This window comes from Chanodichthys erythropterus, chromosome 17 (genome assembly GCF_024489055.1).
Source record: "Chanodichthys erythropterus isolate Z2021 chromosome 17, ASM2448905v1, whole genome shotgun sequence".
Lineage (NCBI taxonomy): Eukaryota > Metazoa > Chordata > Actinopteri > Cypriniformes > Xenocyprididae > Chanodichthys > Chanodichthys erythropterus.
Genome location: NC_090237.1, coordinates 12883300 through 12899471, shown reverse-complemented (window position 1 = coordinate 12899471; position 16172 = coordinate 12883300). Strand labels below are relative to the sequence as shown.

At 37.8% G+C, this 16172-nt stretch overlaps 1 protein-coding gene across 1 annotated transcript; it reads left to right on the top strand.

Annotated features, from left to right (window-relative positions):
• The first annotated feature begins 2570 nt into the window (after positions 1-2570).
• Positions 2571-15901, top strand: LOC137004560 (A disintegrin and metalloproteinase with thrombospondin motifs 15). Its single transcript, XM_067364995.1, has 8 exons — positions 2571-3494; positions 6047-6179; positions 8056-8223; positions 8356-8639; positions 9164-9341; positions 9423-9598; positions 11892-12067; positions 13798-15901. Exons 1-8 carry the CDS (start codon positions 2571-2573, stop codon positions 14567-14569), a joined length of 2811 nt encoding a protein of 936 aa, XP_067221096.1. The 3' UTR covers positions 14570-15901.
• The last annotated feature ends 271 nt before the right edge of the window (positions 15902-16172 follow it).

The following is a 16172-nucleotide window of genomic DNA, read 5'->3' as shown; positions in this document are numbered from 1 at the left end:
CACCAGAGGGCGACGATGATTTTTGAGGTAGAAATCAATTGAAAGACTACATTCACGACAGTTGAACTATGATTAGGTTAAAATGTAAGCTTATGTAATCTTTTAAAGATAATCTGTTTCATTGTAGTCCTACAGTTGTTCCTCTTTGCACCAGCTAATGTACCTATTATTTTTCTATACCATTTTTGTTCCATTATCTGTAGCCTTTTGTCAATACAACATTTGCATTATAATTCATTTATTGGCATTGAACTCCACCAAAGGGGTTACAACAAACAACCTTTTTATGAGCATTTTATGTTAACTAATCTGATTCAAAACTCTTTATGCATACCAATCGAGAGTGGAAATTAAAAATTAAAAATACACAATACGCCACAAAAACAAGATATTCATTGGTTTATAGCATAAAGAGAAGTCCATTCTCTACAAGCCCCAAGCAAGATTATACAGAATCTGTATGGCATTTAGGTCAGTAATGACTGAGGGTCACAAACGTCACGAATGGTCCTGATGTGCATTCTTAAAGCAGCAAACCGATGGAGCTTTTCCAATAACCAGACAGGCTAGTCTATATCAAATGTGACTTATTCCACTGTGGGCAAGGGCAAAGAAGCTGCAATGTGAACATTTGGCAGTTCATGTAGGTGTCAGAATGGACAGTCATCTAATGTTTGTGCTGCTTCCATGGAGAGCTTTCAAAGCCCTGTCATGACCACATGACTACATGTGTGAAGATCAACTGATAAGAGAAGGTTGAGGGAAATTTGAAGGACTTTGAGCATCCAGCAGCACGCAAACTTTCAGAGCCTGAAATTATATATATAAAAATATGCAAATTTTGGATTCAATCAATGGATGTGATTGGTTTATATGGATTCTAGTAACAAATATTCAAAGGAAGCACCACTTAAGTGAATCCATGATGGCTTAAATGAGGAAAGACTAGGCTACATGCTCAGGTGTTAACACTGCAAAAATGTTTTACTATTTGTCAAGTCAAGTCAAGTCACCTTTATTTATATAGCGCTTTTTACAATGCAGATTGTGTCGAAGCAGCTTTACAGTGATAACTGGTATATAATTTGGCTGCACAGCAGCTCTTAAATAATAGTGTCAGTGCAGGCAGATCAAAAGCACTGTTCAATAAATGTCAAGAATACTATTGAATATCAAATGTCAAGTGTCCCCAACTAAGCAAGCCAAAGGCGACAGCGGCAAGGAACCCAAACTCCACCAGGTGACATCAGGTGGCAAACAAGTGGCAAATAGAAAAAGAAAAAAATAGAGAAAAGAATAGAAAAAAAAAAAAAAAAACTTGGGAGAAACCAGGCTTAGTCGGGGGGCCAGTTCTCTTCTGGCGAGATAATTAATTAATAATTAATTAATTAATAATTTGCATAGCTAATTATTCAGTTTGTTGCATTTGTTAAGAGTTGCAACAATATTATGAACAAAATTGTTGAGGACTTAAATTTGTATTCTTTCTTATTGTCAAATGGCAATAAAAATAGCTTCAACTTTATCAATTAAAAAATGTTGGCTAATTTATTCAAATTTTATGCAATATTATATCCATTAAAGCAGCACTATACGTTAAATATTGCAGGTAAAAATCAAAATGCAATTGAGCAAGCACATTAAAAATGGTTGTCAAACTGTGTTCTTACCTTATTGCACTATGGCAGGCCTAAAATGTTCATTTAAATTTTGAGAAGTCGGGTCGGATTGCGCGGGAAATTGTAGTCTTATGTCATTGTGTTAACGTCATGTCCGTAAGAAGGTCCATGTATGTAGCTTGTTCTTGTTACGTAAAATAAGTCAACTAGCCTAAAGCAGCATAACGAGCAGTTCTAAATAAACCATAAAATACTTCTTTCCAAAAAAACAAACATGAATACACGCATTAAAATTAAACGGATATTGAACAGACACTTCATAGCGTTTACCCCACAGTTGTTTCGGGGATTCGGTTCAGTTGGAGTCTCGTTCGAATCTTTGTTCATTACCTTTGTTATTTATTAAGCATGCTTTCAGAAATGATTGTAGAAAAACATTTTATGAAAATTTTATTATAATTTTTTATTGTACTTTTTGTATTGTTTTTCAACCAAAAAGTAAAAAAAAAAAAAAAAAAAAAAAAAAATGAGTAGCTAATTCAAAAATATTTTATTTATCAAAAACAAGCCCGTTGACACAGTTCCCTCAAAGTCATTTGCCAAGTATTCCACACCTCTACAAATGACAGGCATTTCTATGGAGTGGGAGGTAACCTCTGAAGCGCGCCTGGCTTGATGCTCATATTTAGAGAGCCAGAAGTGTCTGCGGTGTTCAACATGAAGCATGAGCTCTCATCTGAACCTCCCAAAAACTTATATTACAACCCGCAATGTTTACATATGACGCAAAAGAATAAAAGAGAGAGAGCCGGTTTCACAGAGAGAAACACCATTGCGATGGATGGAGATTGTGGCAATGCTTAATTCATATGACGGATGTACAGAACCATGACCGAGAGCATCACGGTGTGATTTACACTTTGAGGGATATATAAATCACCAACAACAACGATGTCGAGTTTCCCCGTTGTTTTGTTTTGTCACTTGCATATGCTTTTTTTAACGAAAATATACCTCTGTATGGAAACTGATTTTTGTGAACCTGTTCGACAAAATGACAAATTGAACAAAGAACTAGTTGTTTACAGAATAAACGCTTTTAATCAGGAATTGTATCTTAATCTTCTGCCTGACTCAAGTTTTCTGGCTCCTGACGGCACATTTCAATATGACACCTCATCTTCAAGTGCTTTTGTAGGACCTTCTTTTAGAAGATGCTTTTACTCCGGTGATGTTAATGCTGACAGGAATTCTTACGCAGCTCTCAGTCTCTGTGGAGGTGTCCGAGGAGCGTTTTCTTATAACGGGATGGAGTACCTCATAGAGCGGAGGTCGACCAACACAGCACCAGGACTGATCTCAGATGATGCTGAAAAAACGCACATCATCCGCAGGAGAAGACATCTGCACGCTCCGAACTCAACATCTCGGTGCGGAGTTACATCTGGTTTAAACCCGGGCGCTGTGGAGTCGTTAGAAAAGTACAAACATGTGAAGGGACATACGAAGAACTTCACAGAAACTGTGTTGAAAAGCATGAGCAGATCGAAAAGATTCGCCTCTGTACCGAGATATGTAGAGGTCCTGGTTGTTGCTGATGAGTCTATGGCAAAATTCCACGGTGACGACTTGAAGCATTACCTTTTGACTCTCATGTCTGTCACTGCAAAGCTGTACAAACACCCCAGTATCTTGAACGCCATCAGTATAGTGGTTGTAAAGCTTATAGTGATTAATGAGGCAGAAAAAGGACCCAAAGTATCCAGTAACGCGGCACTAACCCTGCGCAATTTCTGCACCTGGCAGAAGAAGCTGAATAAGATCAACGACAAACACCCAGAGTATTGGGACACAGCTATTTTGTTTACTAAGCAGGTAAGGAATACTCACGGGTCAATGCTATATTTATTAAGTCATATAAAATAAATCCCCCCGCCCAAAAAAAAAAAGTAATTTATACAAAATTAGTTTAATACATCCCTTCTGATGAACATAATGCAGGAAGCCATTTTAAGACCCTTGAGACCCTCAACCGTCAAGATTAATAAGTTACTGTAGAATATAAATATAATTTTGATTTAAAAAATCATTATAGATATATATAGTGCTGCTTGAAAGTTTGTGAACACTTGCAGAATCTGTGAAAATGTGAATAATTTTAACAAAATAAGAGGGATCATACAAAATGCATGTCATTTTTTATTTAGTGCTGTCTTGAGTAAGATATTTTACATAAACCATGTTTACATAAAGTCCACAAGACCAACAAATAGCTGAATTTATAAATATGACCCCATTCAAAAGTTTGTGAACCCTTGATTCTCAATACTGTGTGCGTTTACCTGGATGATCCACAACTGTTTTTTTTTTTGTTTTGTTTTTTTTTTGTGATGGTTGTCATGAGTCGCTTGTTTGTCCTGAGCAGTTAAACTGCCTAATATTCCGAAAAAAATCCTCCAGTTCCCGAAAATTCTTCAGTTTTCCAGCATCTTTTGCGTATTTGAATCAGCAGTGACTGACACTGTATGATTTTGAGATCACACTGAGGACACCTGAGGGACTCAAACACAACTATTAAAAAAGTTTCAAACATTCACTGATGCTCCAGAAAGAAACATGTAAAAACCTTTTGAATTTGAAGATCAAGGAATATTGTACTTAATTTGTCTTCTGGCAAACATTTAAGCGTCTTCTGTTGCTTCCGAAGGGCATTACTAAATTAAAAAAAAAAGATATTTTAACAAAATAAGAAAAAGTTGGACATCTTTATCCTGTTCAAAAGTTTTCACCCCCTGGCTCTTAATGCATCGTGTTTCCTTCTAGAGCATCAGTGAATGTTTGAACTTTTTTAATAGGTGTGTTTGAGTCCCTCAATTGTCCTCAGTGTGAAAAGATGGATCTCAAAATCATACAGACACTGCTGGAAAGGGTTCAAATATGCAAAAGATGCAAATCTGAAGAATTTTCAGGACCTGGAGGATCTTTCTGAAGAATATTGGGCAGTTTAACTGCTCAGAACAAACAAGCAACTCAAGAACAACCATCACAAAACAAACAGTCAGAGATCATCCAGGTAACCACACAGTATTAAGAATCAAGGGTTCACAAACTTTTGAGCGGTTCGTTTTTATAAATTCAGCTATTTTTTTTTTTTTGTCTTGTGGACCATATGTAAACACTTTGATGTCAAATATCTTACTCAGGACAGTACTAAATAAAAAATAACATGCATTTTGTATGATCCCTCTTATTTTGTTAAAATTATTCACATTTTCACAGATTCTGCAAGGGGTTCACAAACTTTCAAGCAGCACTATATATATATTAATGATTAAGTTCACTAAAATTTGTTCAAGGAAAGTATTTTAGTACTTTTTCTTGTACTCAAAATATTTGCAGAGAATATTCTGTTTTTCAAAAATGTATGAAACCAACATTTCTAACTAAAGAACACACGCTTTAAACTAGATTTTTAGTTTCTTCTTTTTATCACCTCTGATATCCTGATTAGTCGTTGACCTATATCTTACATAACTTTTCCTTAGATGTTCCTTAGCTGAGTTTACATCCTTCAGTGGTTTTGCAGAAACCCTTTCTAAACGAACATGACATGCCGTCTGGATAGAAAACAGTAAAACATTTCTGGAAACATGTCAAAGCTAGGGAGTGCTCCTAAAAGAAAATTGAATTTTCTACCATTTGATTCCAATATAAACTTAAAAGCACCATTACATCATCAGAAAGCTGAACGCACACATCAGGAGTAAAAAAAAACAAAAAAAACACAAAATATAATAATGACTCAAGCAGAGAAGTGATCTAAGTCAGCTGTCACTACTGCGGTCTGCTATGCAAAGATACCTGCCAGCGCTGCACCTGTTATTTCAGCAAAATTAACTCGTGCCTTTATATTACTTGTTTGCTGCTAAATATTTTGTAAAAATCCTATTATTTTAAGTATTAAAAAGCATACATAGCTGCACAACTTTAAGCTGAACAGATGTATCTTCTCATGGCCATTTCTTTCCTTATATTTGACAGCATGAGAAAGTTGTAGCATTTATGTCAAGACAACATTGGATTGTATTCAGTGTTCCCAAATGTTATCCCTGAAGACTCCAGGTGGCTGATGTTCCCACATGGTTCCATCGGTCCTCTTAACAATGTCGTAACAACAGCTGTTTACAGGCATTCTTGGCCACCTTTGCTGGTCCTGTGCTTCTCATTATGTCAAAAGCCAATAAGCTTGTATTCTGATCTGACAAATTGGAAATAGACAGTTCACACTCATATGCTTTGGATCAGACCTAATCAATGAGGAAGCCTGGAGATTTAAATGATTTCAGAGATTAAGTAGCTGTCATCCTCATACTGCTCCTGAAACACTTCATGCTTGTTATGTCACATTACAATCACTGATTTCACAGGACATTTGTGGGGCCACCACGTGTGACACTCTGGGAATGGCTGATGTAGGCACCATGTGTGATCCTAAGAGGAGCTGCTCAGTTATTGAAGATGATGGTCTCCCCTCTGCCTTCACCACTGCGCATGAACTAGGTGAGAGCTATGTTTGGTTTCAAAGTAAGACTTTTGTGTGCAAAAAAAGGTGAACTGAAGGTCCCTATCTGAGTTCTCTGTCCCATGCCACCCTGAGACTGTCTGTGGTGTAATTAAGTTGAATCCTTTAGGGTATGGGATTTTGATGAGGTTTCCCATTCTTGAAATTCTAGCTCTGATTCCTTGATCTTTAAACATGAATGTTGTGCCAGCTGTTTCAAAACAAAAAGCCCTGTCATACTTTATTATTAATTTAGAAGAACAATGACAACAGCATTCAAGAGTTTTCCACATCTCCTGATCCCTGTGAAAACAAAGGTTTAATAAAAGACAGATGGGAAAACATTAGCAGATGCTGAAAGAACATTCATTGGGGCTGGTCCATGAGTGCCATCCTTATATGGTTTGTACAGACCTATGAAACACTTTGAACATATTTGTTGTACATATTGTTTTGTGTTAGTCATTGTACACCTTGATGATAGACATACTCACTAATAGACAGACTGACTGACTGACTGACAGACGGACAGAAATGATAGATAGATAGATAGATAGATAGATAGATAGATAGATAGATAGATAGATAGATAGATAGATAGATAGATAGATAGATAGATAGATAGATAGATAGACAGACAGACAGACAGATAGAAAGATAGATGGACAGCTTGATAGATAGATAGATAGATAGATAGATAGATAGATAGATAGATAGATAGATAGATAGATAGATAGATAGATAGATAGATAGATAGATAGATAGATAGATAGACAGCTTGATAGATAGATATAGATAGACAGACAAACAGACAGACAGCTTGATTGATTGATTGATTGATAGACAGAGACAGCTAGATAGATAGATATAGATATACAGCTTGATAGATAGATAGACAACAGACAGCTTGATAGATAGACAGATAGCTAGATAGATATAGATAGATAGACAGCTTGATAGATAGAGACAGCTTGATAGATAGACAGATAGACAGACAGCTAGATAGATAGAAAGATAGATAGACAGCTTGATAGATAGAGACAGCTTGATAGATAGACAGATAGACAGACAGCTAGATAGATAGAAAGATAGATAGACAGCTTGATAGATAGATAGATAGACAGACAGACAGACAGCTTGATTGATTGATTGATTGATTGATTGATTGATTGATTGATTGATTGATTGATTGATTGATTGATTGATTGATTGATTGATTGATTGATTGATTGATTGATTGATTGATAGACAGAGAGACAGCTAGATAGATAGATGGATAGACAGCTTGATAGATAGATAGACAGACAGACAACAGACAGCTTGATAGATAGACAGATAGACAGACAGCTTGATAGATAGACAGCTTGATAGATAGATAGATAGATAGATAGATAGATAGATAGATAGATAGATAGATAGATAGATAGATAGATAGACAGACAGACAACAGACAGCTTGATAGATAGATAGATAGATAGATAGATAGATAGATAGATAGATAGATAGATAGATAGATAGATAGATAGATAGATAGATAGATAGATAGACAGACAGACAGACAGACAGCTTGATTGATTGATTGATAGACAGAGAGACAGCTAGATAGATAGATGGATAGACAGCTTGATAGATAGATAGACAGACAGACAACAGACAGCTTGATAGATAGACAGATAGATAGATAGACAGATAGATAGATAGATAGATAGATAGATAGATAGATAGATAGATAGATAGATAGATAGATAGATAGATAGATAGATAGATAGATAGATAGATAGATAGATAGATAGATAGATAGATAGATAGATAGATAGAAACAGAAAAAGAATGACATGGCTTGACTATTTCTTTGGCTCTTTGGCTCTTATCCAGGCCATGTCTTCAGTATGCCACATGACAATGTGAAGGCTTGTGAGGAGGTGTTTGGAAAGTTGAGGGACGACCATATGATGTCTCCCACACTGATCCAGATTGACCACAACATGCCATGGTCTGTCTGCAGTGCTGCCATCATCACAGACTTCCTGGATTCTGGCCATGGTTAGTTTGCTGTCTGCTCTGTTGCAATCAACTCTGACGTGTATCTCAGTAACATTGAACAAATACATCAAGGATATGCTCAGCTACACAAATCACCAACATACAGTACTAAATGCACTCTTTGCTCTCTAGGCGACTGTCTGCTTGATCAGCCCCAAAAGCTATTGGCTCTTCCAGAGGATCCTCCGGGTGTCAGCTACTCACTCAGCCGTCAGTGCGAGCTTGCCTTCGGCTCAGGATCTAAGCCTTGCCCGTATATGCAGGCCTGCTCCAAACTGTGGTGCACTGGGAAAGCTAAAGGACAGCTGGTGTGCCAGACTCGCCACTTTCCCTGGGCTGACGGTACTACCTGTGGAATCAACAAGCTGTGCTACCGGGGAATTTGTACTGATAAGCAAAATACTACCAAAGACAAGGTGAGTGATGTGTTAACTTAAGTATATCTGACTGCAGACAAATGCACTCGATTTGTATTTTTGGACATGCCAGTCATCCATGGATAATAAGAATACTCTTATACCCACCACAGCTGCATTCATTTTGATCAAAAGTACAGTAAAAACAGCAATATTACATATTAAATATTAAAATAACTGCTTTTTATTGTAATATATTTTAAAATGTAATTTATTCCTGCGATGGCAAATAGACATGCTCTTCATTGTGCGATCCTGTGTGTATCTGTGTAAGCGCTCGGTAAAGAGCGCCAAAGATGTCTGTTTACGACATGTTTTAGAAACGTTGATCATTGTAGCCAATCACAGACGTATCTGTTGAGTGTGTGAACACAATGGCCAATCAGAGGCGTTTAAGAATCTGCTCAACAGCTAGGGAGAAATACTGGTATCGTCGCATTTTTTAAATTTCAGTACCGACTTGGTATAGTCAGTACTTTTGCCAACCTTAGATCATTTCTAAACCGTGTGAACTCTTTCCGCAGGTAGACGGCCGTTGGGGTCGATGGGGTCTGTATGGTCCATGTTCCCGTATGTGTGGGGGAGGGGTGCAGCTCGCCAAAAGGGACTGTAACAACCCCATCCCTGAAAACGGGGGCAAGTACTGTCAAGGACTGAGAGTGAAGTATCGCTCCTGCAACTTAGAGCCTTGTAAAGATTCAGGTAAACGAAATATCTTTCAGTCTCATGTTAAAAAACATGAATGAGTCAATATTGGTGTCTGACGATGATTTTTTGTGACAGGAAAGAGCTTTCGAGAGGAGCAGTGTGAGTCGTTCAATGGCATCAGTCTGAACACTAACAGACTGAGTCCGTCTGTAGTCTGGGTCCCGAAATATTCTGGAGTCTCTGTTAAGGACAGATGCAAGCTCATTTGCCGAGCCAATGGCACCGGATACTTCTATGTCCTTGCGCCAAAGGTAAATATATTGATATTTCCACTTAAATACTTCAAAGTTGTTTGACATTAGTGGTTTATATGCAGAAGAGGTTCTGAGCCAGTTCTTATCTCATGGAAAGAATAACATCCCTTTTTCAAAGTGAACAAGATACTTTTAAAAAGTAATGGTGGGAGCTTATCTCTCAGATATGGTTGTGTGGAGTGACACTGTGCAGGGCTGCTTGTCACAATTACTCATGCTGTACATGGGAAGAGAGAATCAACCAGGGTATCAGCAACCTATACAGCTATGAGCTTACAATAGTTACACAATGAAAACCATGTCCTAACCAGCTGCAACAAAGAGACGAGTGATACTACATTCTGTTAGTCGCTTGGATTCTATTGCTGAGCTAGCCACGCCCACATGACATCCCAATGGACCAAAATCCTGCTTCTGATGTACAAACCCGATTCCAAAAAAGTTGTGACACTGTACAAATTGTGAATAAATACAAAATGCAATGATGTGGAAGTTTCAAATTTCAATATTTTATTCAGAATACAACATAGATGACATATCAAATGTTTAAACTGAGAAAATGTATCATTTTAAGGGAAAAATAAGTTGATTTTAAATTTCATGGCATCAACACATCTCAAAAAAGTTAGGACAAGGCCATGTTTACCACTGTGTGGCATCCCCTCTTCTTTTTATAACAGTCTGCAAATGTCTGGGGACTGAGGAGACAAGTTGCTCAAGTTTAGGAATAGGAATGTTGTCCCATTCTTGTCTAATACAGGCTTCTAGTTGCTCAACTGTCTTAGGTCTTCTTTGTCGCATCTTCCTCTTTATGATGCGCCAAATGTTTTCTATGGGTGAAAGATCTGGACTGCAGGCTGGCCATTTCAGTACCCGGATCCTTCTTCTACGCAGCCATGATGTTGTAATTGATGCAGTATGTGGTCTGGCATTGTCATGTTGGAAAATGCAAGGTCTTCCCTGAAAGAGACAACGTCTGGATGGGAGCATATGTTGTTCTAGAACTTGGATATACCTTTCAGCATTGATGGTGCCTTTCCAGATGTGTAAGCTGCCATGCCACACGCACTCATGCCACACCATACCATCAGAGATGCAGGCTTCTGAACTGAGCGCTGATAACAACTTGGGTTGTCCTTGTCCTCTTTAGTCCGGATGAAATGGCGTCCCAGTTTTTCCAAAAAGAACTTCAAATTTTGATTCGTCTGACCACATAACAGTTTTCCACTTTGCCACAGTCCATTTTAAACAAGCCTTGGCCCAGAGAAATCGCCTGTGCTTCTGGATCATGTTTAGATATGGCTTCTTTTTTGAACTATAGAGGTCAAAAAAGAAGCCCTATTTACACCCACTCAAGCAATTTGTTTGCTAACTAAAGAAGTCATTCAGCATCGTCGAGAGGTTAAAAGGCGACTCTGATACTGTTCTGGTTCAGTGTAAATTAATGCGGAATATAGCTGCCCTAAACTACGTCATTGTCTTGACAACCAAAAAGAATTCCAGTCAGCTCAGGCGGTGCAAGATTCAAGAAGCAGGGAGACGAAACATATAGAGCAAATAATAAAAGTATTGTCTACCATCAAGGGGCATTGAAGTAAAAGAGTCCTGTACTCACATCATGAAGCAAACCACAAAAATAACAGCAGAGAATCATTGTGTGTCATCAATCGCCGTTTGTAATCTTCCTATGAAGAGACTGTCGGATCAACGCTCTGCTACATTTCTCTCAGATAAGGTAAATGCTTAACACACTCGGCGTCACTGTGATTGTGCATTGTTATTTTGGAGTGACGGTCGTGCACGGTCGGGTCGGGTTTCTATTTCAATTAAATGCTGTTTGTTTTGAACTTTCTATTCATGAAAGTATACTAAAAAAGTATCACCGTTTCGACAGACAAAAAATAGCACAACTGTTTTCAGCATTGATAATTCTTGAGCACATTAGAATGATTTCTGAAGGCCCATGTGACACTGACGACTGGAGTAATTATGCTGAAAATTCAGCTTTGCCATATAATAATTATATTTAATTCTCATTTTTAAATATTTTTTCTATTTAAATACATTAAAACATCCAGTGGAGGATGAAAATAAGTTTGTTTGGCTTGATGAAACATTGACAAGGAGAGCTAGAAGTGTTCCTGTTGCTCATCTGGCAGAACATGCCACTAACAACACCAAGGTCATAGGTTTTACTGGGAATTACTCTTGTATAACTCAACACCTTTAAATTACCATACTTAAAAAAAGGCCGATGGTGAAGTGATGGTGAATGTTATCTGTGTGACAGGTGGTGGACGGAACCCCTTGTTCTCCTGATACCTCAGCGGTCTGTGTTCAAGGAAAGTGCATCAAAGCTGGCTGTGATGGCAAACTGAGCTCCAACAAGAAGTTTGACAGGTGTGGTGTGTGTGGTGGTGACAACCAAAACTGCAAGAAAGTCTCTGGAATGTTCACAAAACCCATGTAAGTGCTTTATCTTGGAAAATAAAGGGGTCTGACATAAGAAGTCAAATTTGCCTTGATCTTTTAACATATAAGGGTCAAAAGATCTTTGTACCATTAAAACATTCTGCACGTTTCATATAGCTTAAAGGTGCCCTAGAACTTTTTTTAAAAAGATGTAATATAAGTCTAAGGTGTCCCCTGAATGTGTCTGTGAAGTTTCAGCTCAAAATACCCCATAGATTTTTTTTTAATTCATTTTTTTAACTGCCTATTTTGGGGCATCATTATAAATGAGCCGATTCAGGGCTACTGGCCCTTTAATTCTCGTGCTCCACGCCCACGGAGCTCGCGCTTGCCTTGAACAGTGCATAAACAAAGTTTACACAGCTAATATAACCCTCAAATGGATCTTTACAAAGTGTTCGTCATGCATGCGGCATGCATGCGTCGGATTATGTGAGTATTGTCTACTGTTATATTGTTTACATTTGATTCTGAATGAATTTGAGGCTGTGCTCCGTGGCTAACGGCTAATGCTACACTGTTGGAGAGATTATAAACAACACATTTATTTAATCAAGCTCCAAATACAGCTCGTTTTGACACTGCGGGATTTGAGACGTCACATGGGCAAATACATTTGCATAAGACTGCCTCCAGAGCATGACATCGACAAATAGTTATACAACATCACACCATAGGCCCCGCCCACTGTTGTTCAGTTAATGAGTGACATTTGCCTACACTGGATGTGAGCATCGCATCAAAAGCAAATGGAACCCATTATAATCACTGACGCTTTCTACACTGGATACAGTATACAGATGCCCGTTCAGTTTCTGACAGTCTGTCGACAACAGGACAAATGGAAAGAACGTTCACTTTGACGCATCCAGTTTCGGTACAGACTTCAATTCAATTCAGAATTGAATTGCAAATGCTTTTAAATTCTATTTGTGTTCCTGATTTTACTGGAATTTAAATTGAATTTGAATTGAATTGGTGTTAATTTGATTTTAAATTTGAATTTGGATTTAAAGAAGCAGAATTAAAACAGTAACACTATTTTGGTGATGTAGTTACACATTACATGTACTTACTATATTAATTTTAAATTATGCATAATTAGAAGTAACTTACCCAAACTGTAAATTTAACCCTATAGTAATTACATATAGTTAATTAATATTACTTAATATGTTGGTGAAACAACATGCTGTTTTAATGTAATAATTTATTTTATTTTAATTTAATCATTAAATTTTTATAGTCTCTAATGTGGAACAACACATCAATTCCCATAATACTATGACCCGTCGTAAATTACACTTCAACTTCTTTATTTCGCCTGTCATTCCAGTTCAACTTCCAATTTAACTTGTAATTTAAATTTCTGAGCGGCATCAAAAATTCATATTCATGAATCAAAAGTACCGATTTCAAAGTACCAAGTCGGTACTGAAATTTTACGCTCTCGTCAATTAAAACTTTGTTTACAACAAGATGTCTGTTTACAACATGTTTTTGAAGCGTTGATTATTGTATCCAATCACAGATGTATCTGTTGAGCACGTGAACACAATGGCCAATCAGAGGTGTTTAAGAATCCGCTCAACAACACTCAAAATGCTAGGGGGAAATGCTGTTATCATCACGTTTTTTAAATTTTAGTACTGACTTTGTACCGAAGTCGGTACTTTGACAGCCCTTTTCTGAATATTGTCCAATCATGTGATCTCATTTTACAGGCATGGATATAACTTTGTGGTGACTCTACCGGTCGGAGCTGCAAACGTGGACGTAAGGCAGCGCGGTTACCGTGGTTTGATAAACGATGACAACTATTTAGCAGTAAAGAACGGCCAAGGCAAATATCTGCTGAATGGAAACTTTGTGGTTTCAGCGGTAGAAAAAGACATTATCGTAAAGGGAAGTTTGCTGCGCTACAGTGGTACCACCACATCGGTGGAGATGCTGCAGGCCACTAGACCTCTCAAAGAGTCTCTCACCGTGGAACTGTTGTCAGTGGGTAAAATGACACCGCCTCGCGTGCGCTACTCCTACTACCTGACTGTGGCAAATAAGGAGGGCAAGGTCTTAAAGAAGGAGGAGAGGAACCCTACGCATAACAGCGTGCTGGAAGACAGCAATAAAGTGGAACTGAAGAAGCCGGCCTATCAGATGCCGTCTTATAAGTGGGTTGCGGCGGATTGGAATAAGTGCTCAGTAACCTGTGGGAACGGCGTCCAAAGTAGATTGATACAGTGTTTGGACTCGGATGGGGAAACAGCCACACGCTGTGACAGCACCCAAATGCCCAGTACCATGAGAGTGTGCGGTGACCCTTGCCCAACGTGGAGCATCGGCGATTGGTCCTCATGCTCTAAAACCTGCGGAAAAGGCTATAAGAGACGCCCACTACGATGCATCACTCAGGCTGGGCTGCTTTTACCTAGAGACCACTGCTCAAGCAAAAAAAAGCCACAGGAGCTGGACTTTTGCACTGTTCGGCCCTGCTAGTGATCCATTCTGTATGTTCTGGGACCCATTTTATGGAGCAAAAGCAAAAGCAGTGAACTTTTTACTTGTGCATTCTGTGGTGCCTCACTTTCTGTAATGGGAATATCGTCAATAAGTAAAGACAAATGATGTCTTTTACCAAGGCAATGAGAAATTTTACCATGTTACATTTTTAGGTGTAGTTAGATATCACCTACCTCGAAAAGGACAGGGTGTTTTAAAGCAACCAAATAACACAGACCACTTACAGTTGTAAAATATGTTAATGGCATTAACTGTCACAAAAACAGACTTTTACAGCATCTCCTCTGCATGTGGTTTGTCGATAAAGTGAACATATCAGATTTGTGGCAAAAGTGTTTGTTTGTATTCAGACTTTATATACATGTGAATAACTTGATCTAAATGTGAAGCATATTGTATGCAAAAATAGGGCATCTTGGTCCATGCACTATTGATCATTTGTATTCGTATATTAAGATGAGCTAGTCAGTAGATTAAAGCATTCCTAATCATTAAAGATTCAACAAGCAGAATTTAGGATTACAAGTTTAGAGAAGACAAAACAATGGTGCCAAAATTAGGCTTTTAGTTTGGGTTATTAAAAGTAATCAGTATCGCACCCTGTCATTTTGGGCAGATCCTGAACTAATATTTACATTAATAAAATAAATAATGTTAATGTTTAATATAATAGTACTGTACACAAAGGGATAAAACAGATAAAATACTATAAATAAATCAGTAAATATACTTTATGGCAATAAACTTTATCAGTTCAGTTATCTATCCAAGTATACCATAAGAAAGTCTTTGGGTCTCGTAAAACCGAACTCTGCTAAAAGACACTGATGCAAATATTGTAAGGCTGCCCTACAAGTACTAAATCCAGTTTTTCACAGGGGTGAATACAGGTGAAGTGGGACACTTTCTAAAATATGATGCCAAATGACTGAACCTCTTATTCCATTTTAAATAGCTAAACTGTCCACAGTATACAAAGGGGGAAAAAGAAAAATATTAAACAGAAAAATACTTAACTGTATTCACACTACACATGCAGCTGCTATAGCCACTGTGATTTTAGTAAAGTCACCATGTTTCTTGGGTGGAAAATCAAGTGTTTTATTGTAAATGAATTAGATGTATTCTCTGCTGGATTTATGAAGATACTTTGTCATTTGTGCAAACAACCCCTGTAAACCAGATGTTGTTGCTGAGAGCATCTCATTCATTTCAAATTTCTTTCTCTCATCTTTTGATGTTAATACAGCAAAAGGCACTTATGTTTTTCTATTGGAATTCATTGTATACTATGTATACATCCATCAACTGTGCACAAATAAATACAGAATTACATGAAATGTTTAAAGGGTTCTTCTCTCTCTATTGGGTTCTGGGGAAGTGTGTATGAATCATGTTAACGAAAAGCCTCAAACTGTGCTGAAAAGTCGTTTGGTCACACCACGCTATAGGTAATCTCTACACCAAAGGCTGGATGAAGCATCAAGGACAATCCCATAGCATTCAGTGACACTGGAATTCTGCTGAAACGACTGTTCAGTCTTTCCCAGGCAAAAAACGGAGTACCTCAGGCCTGATA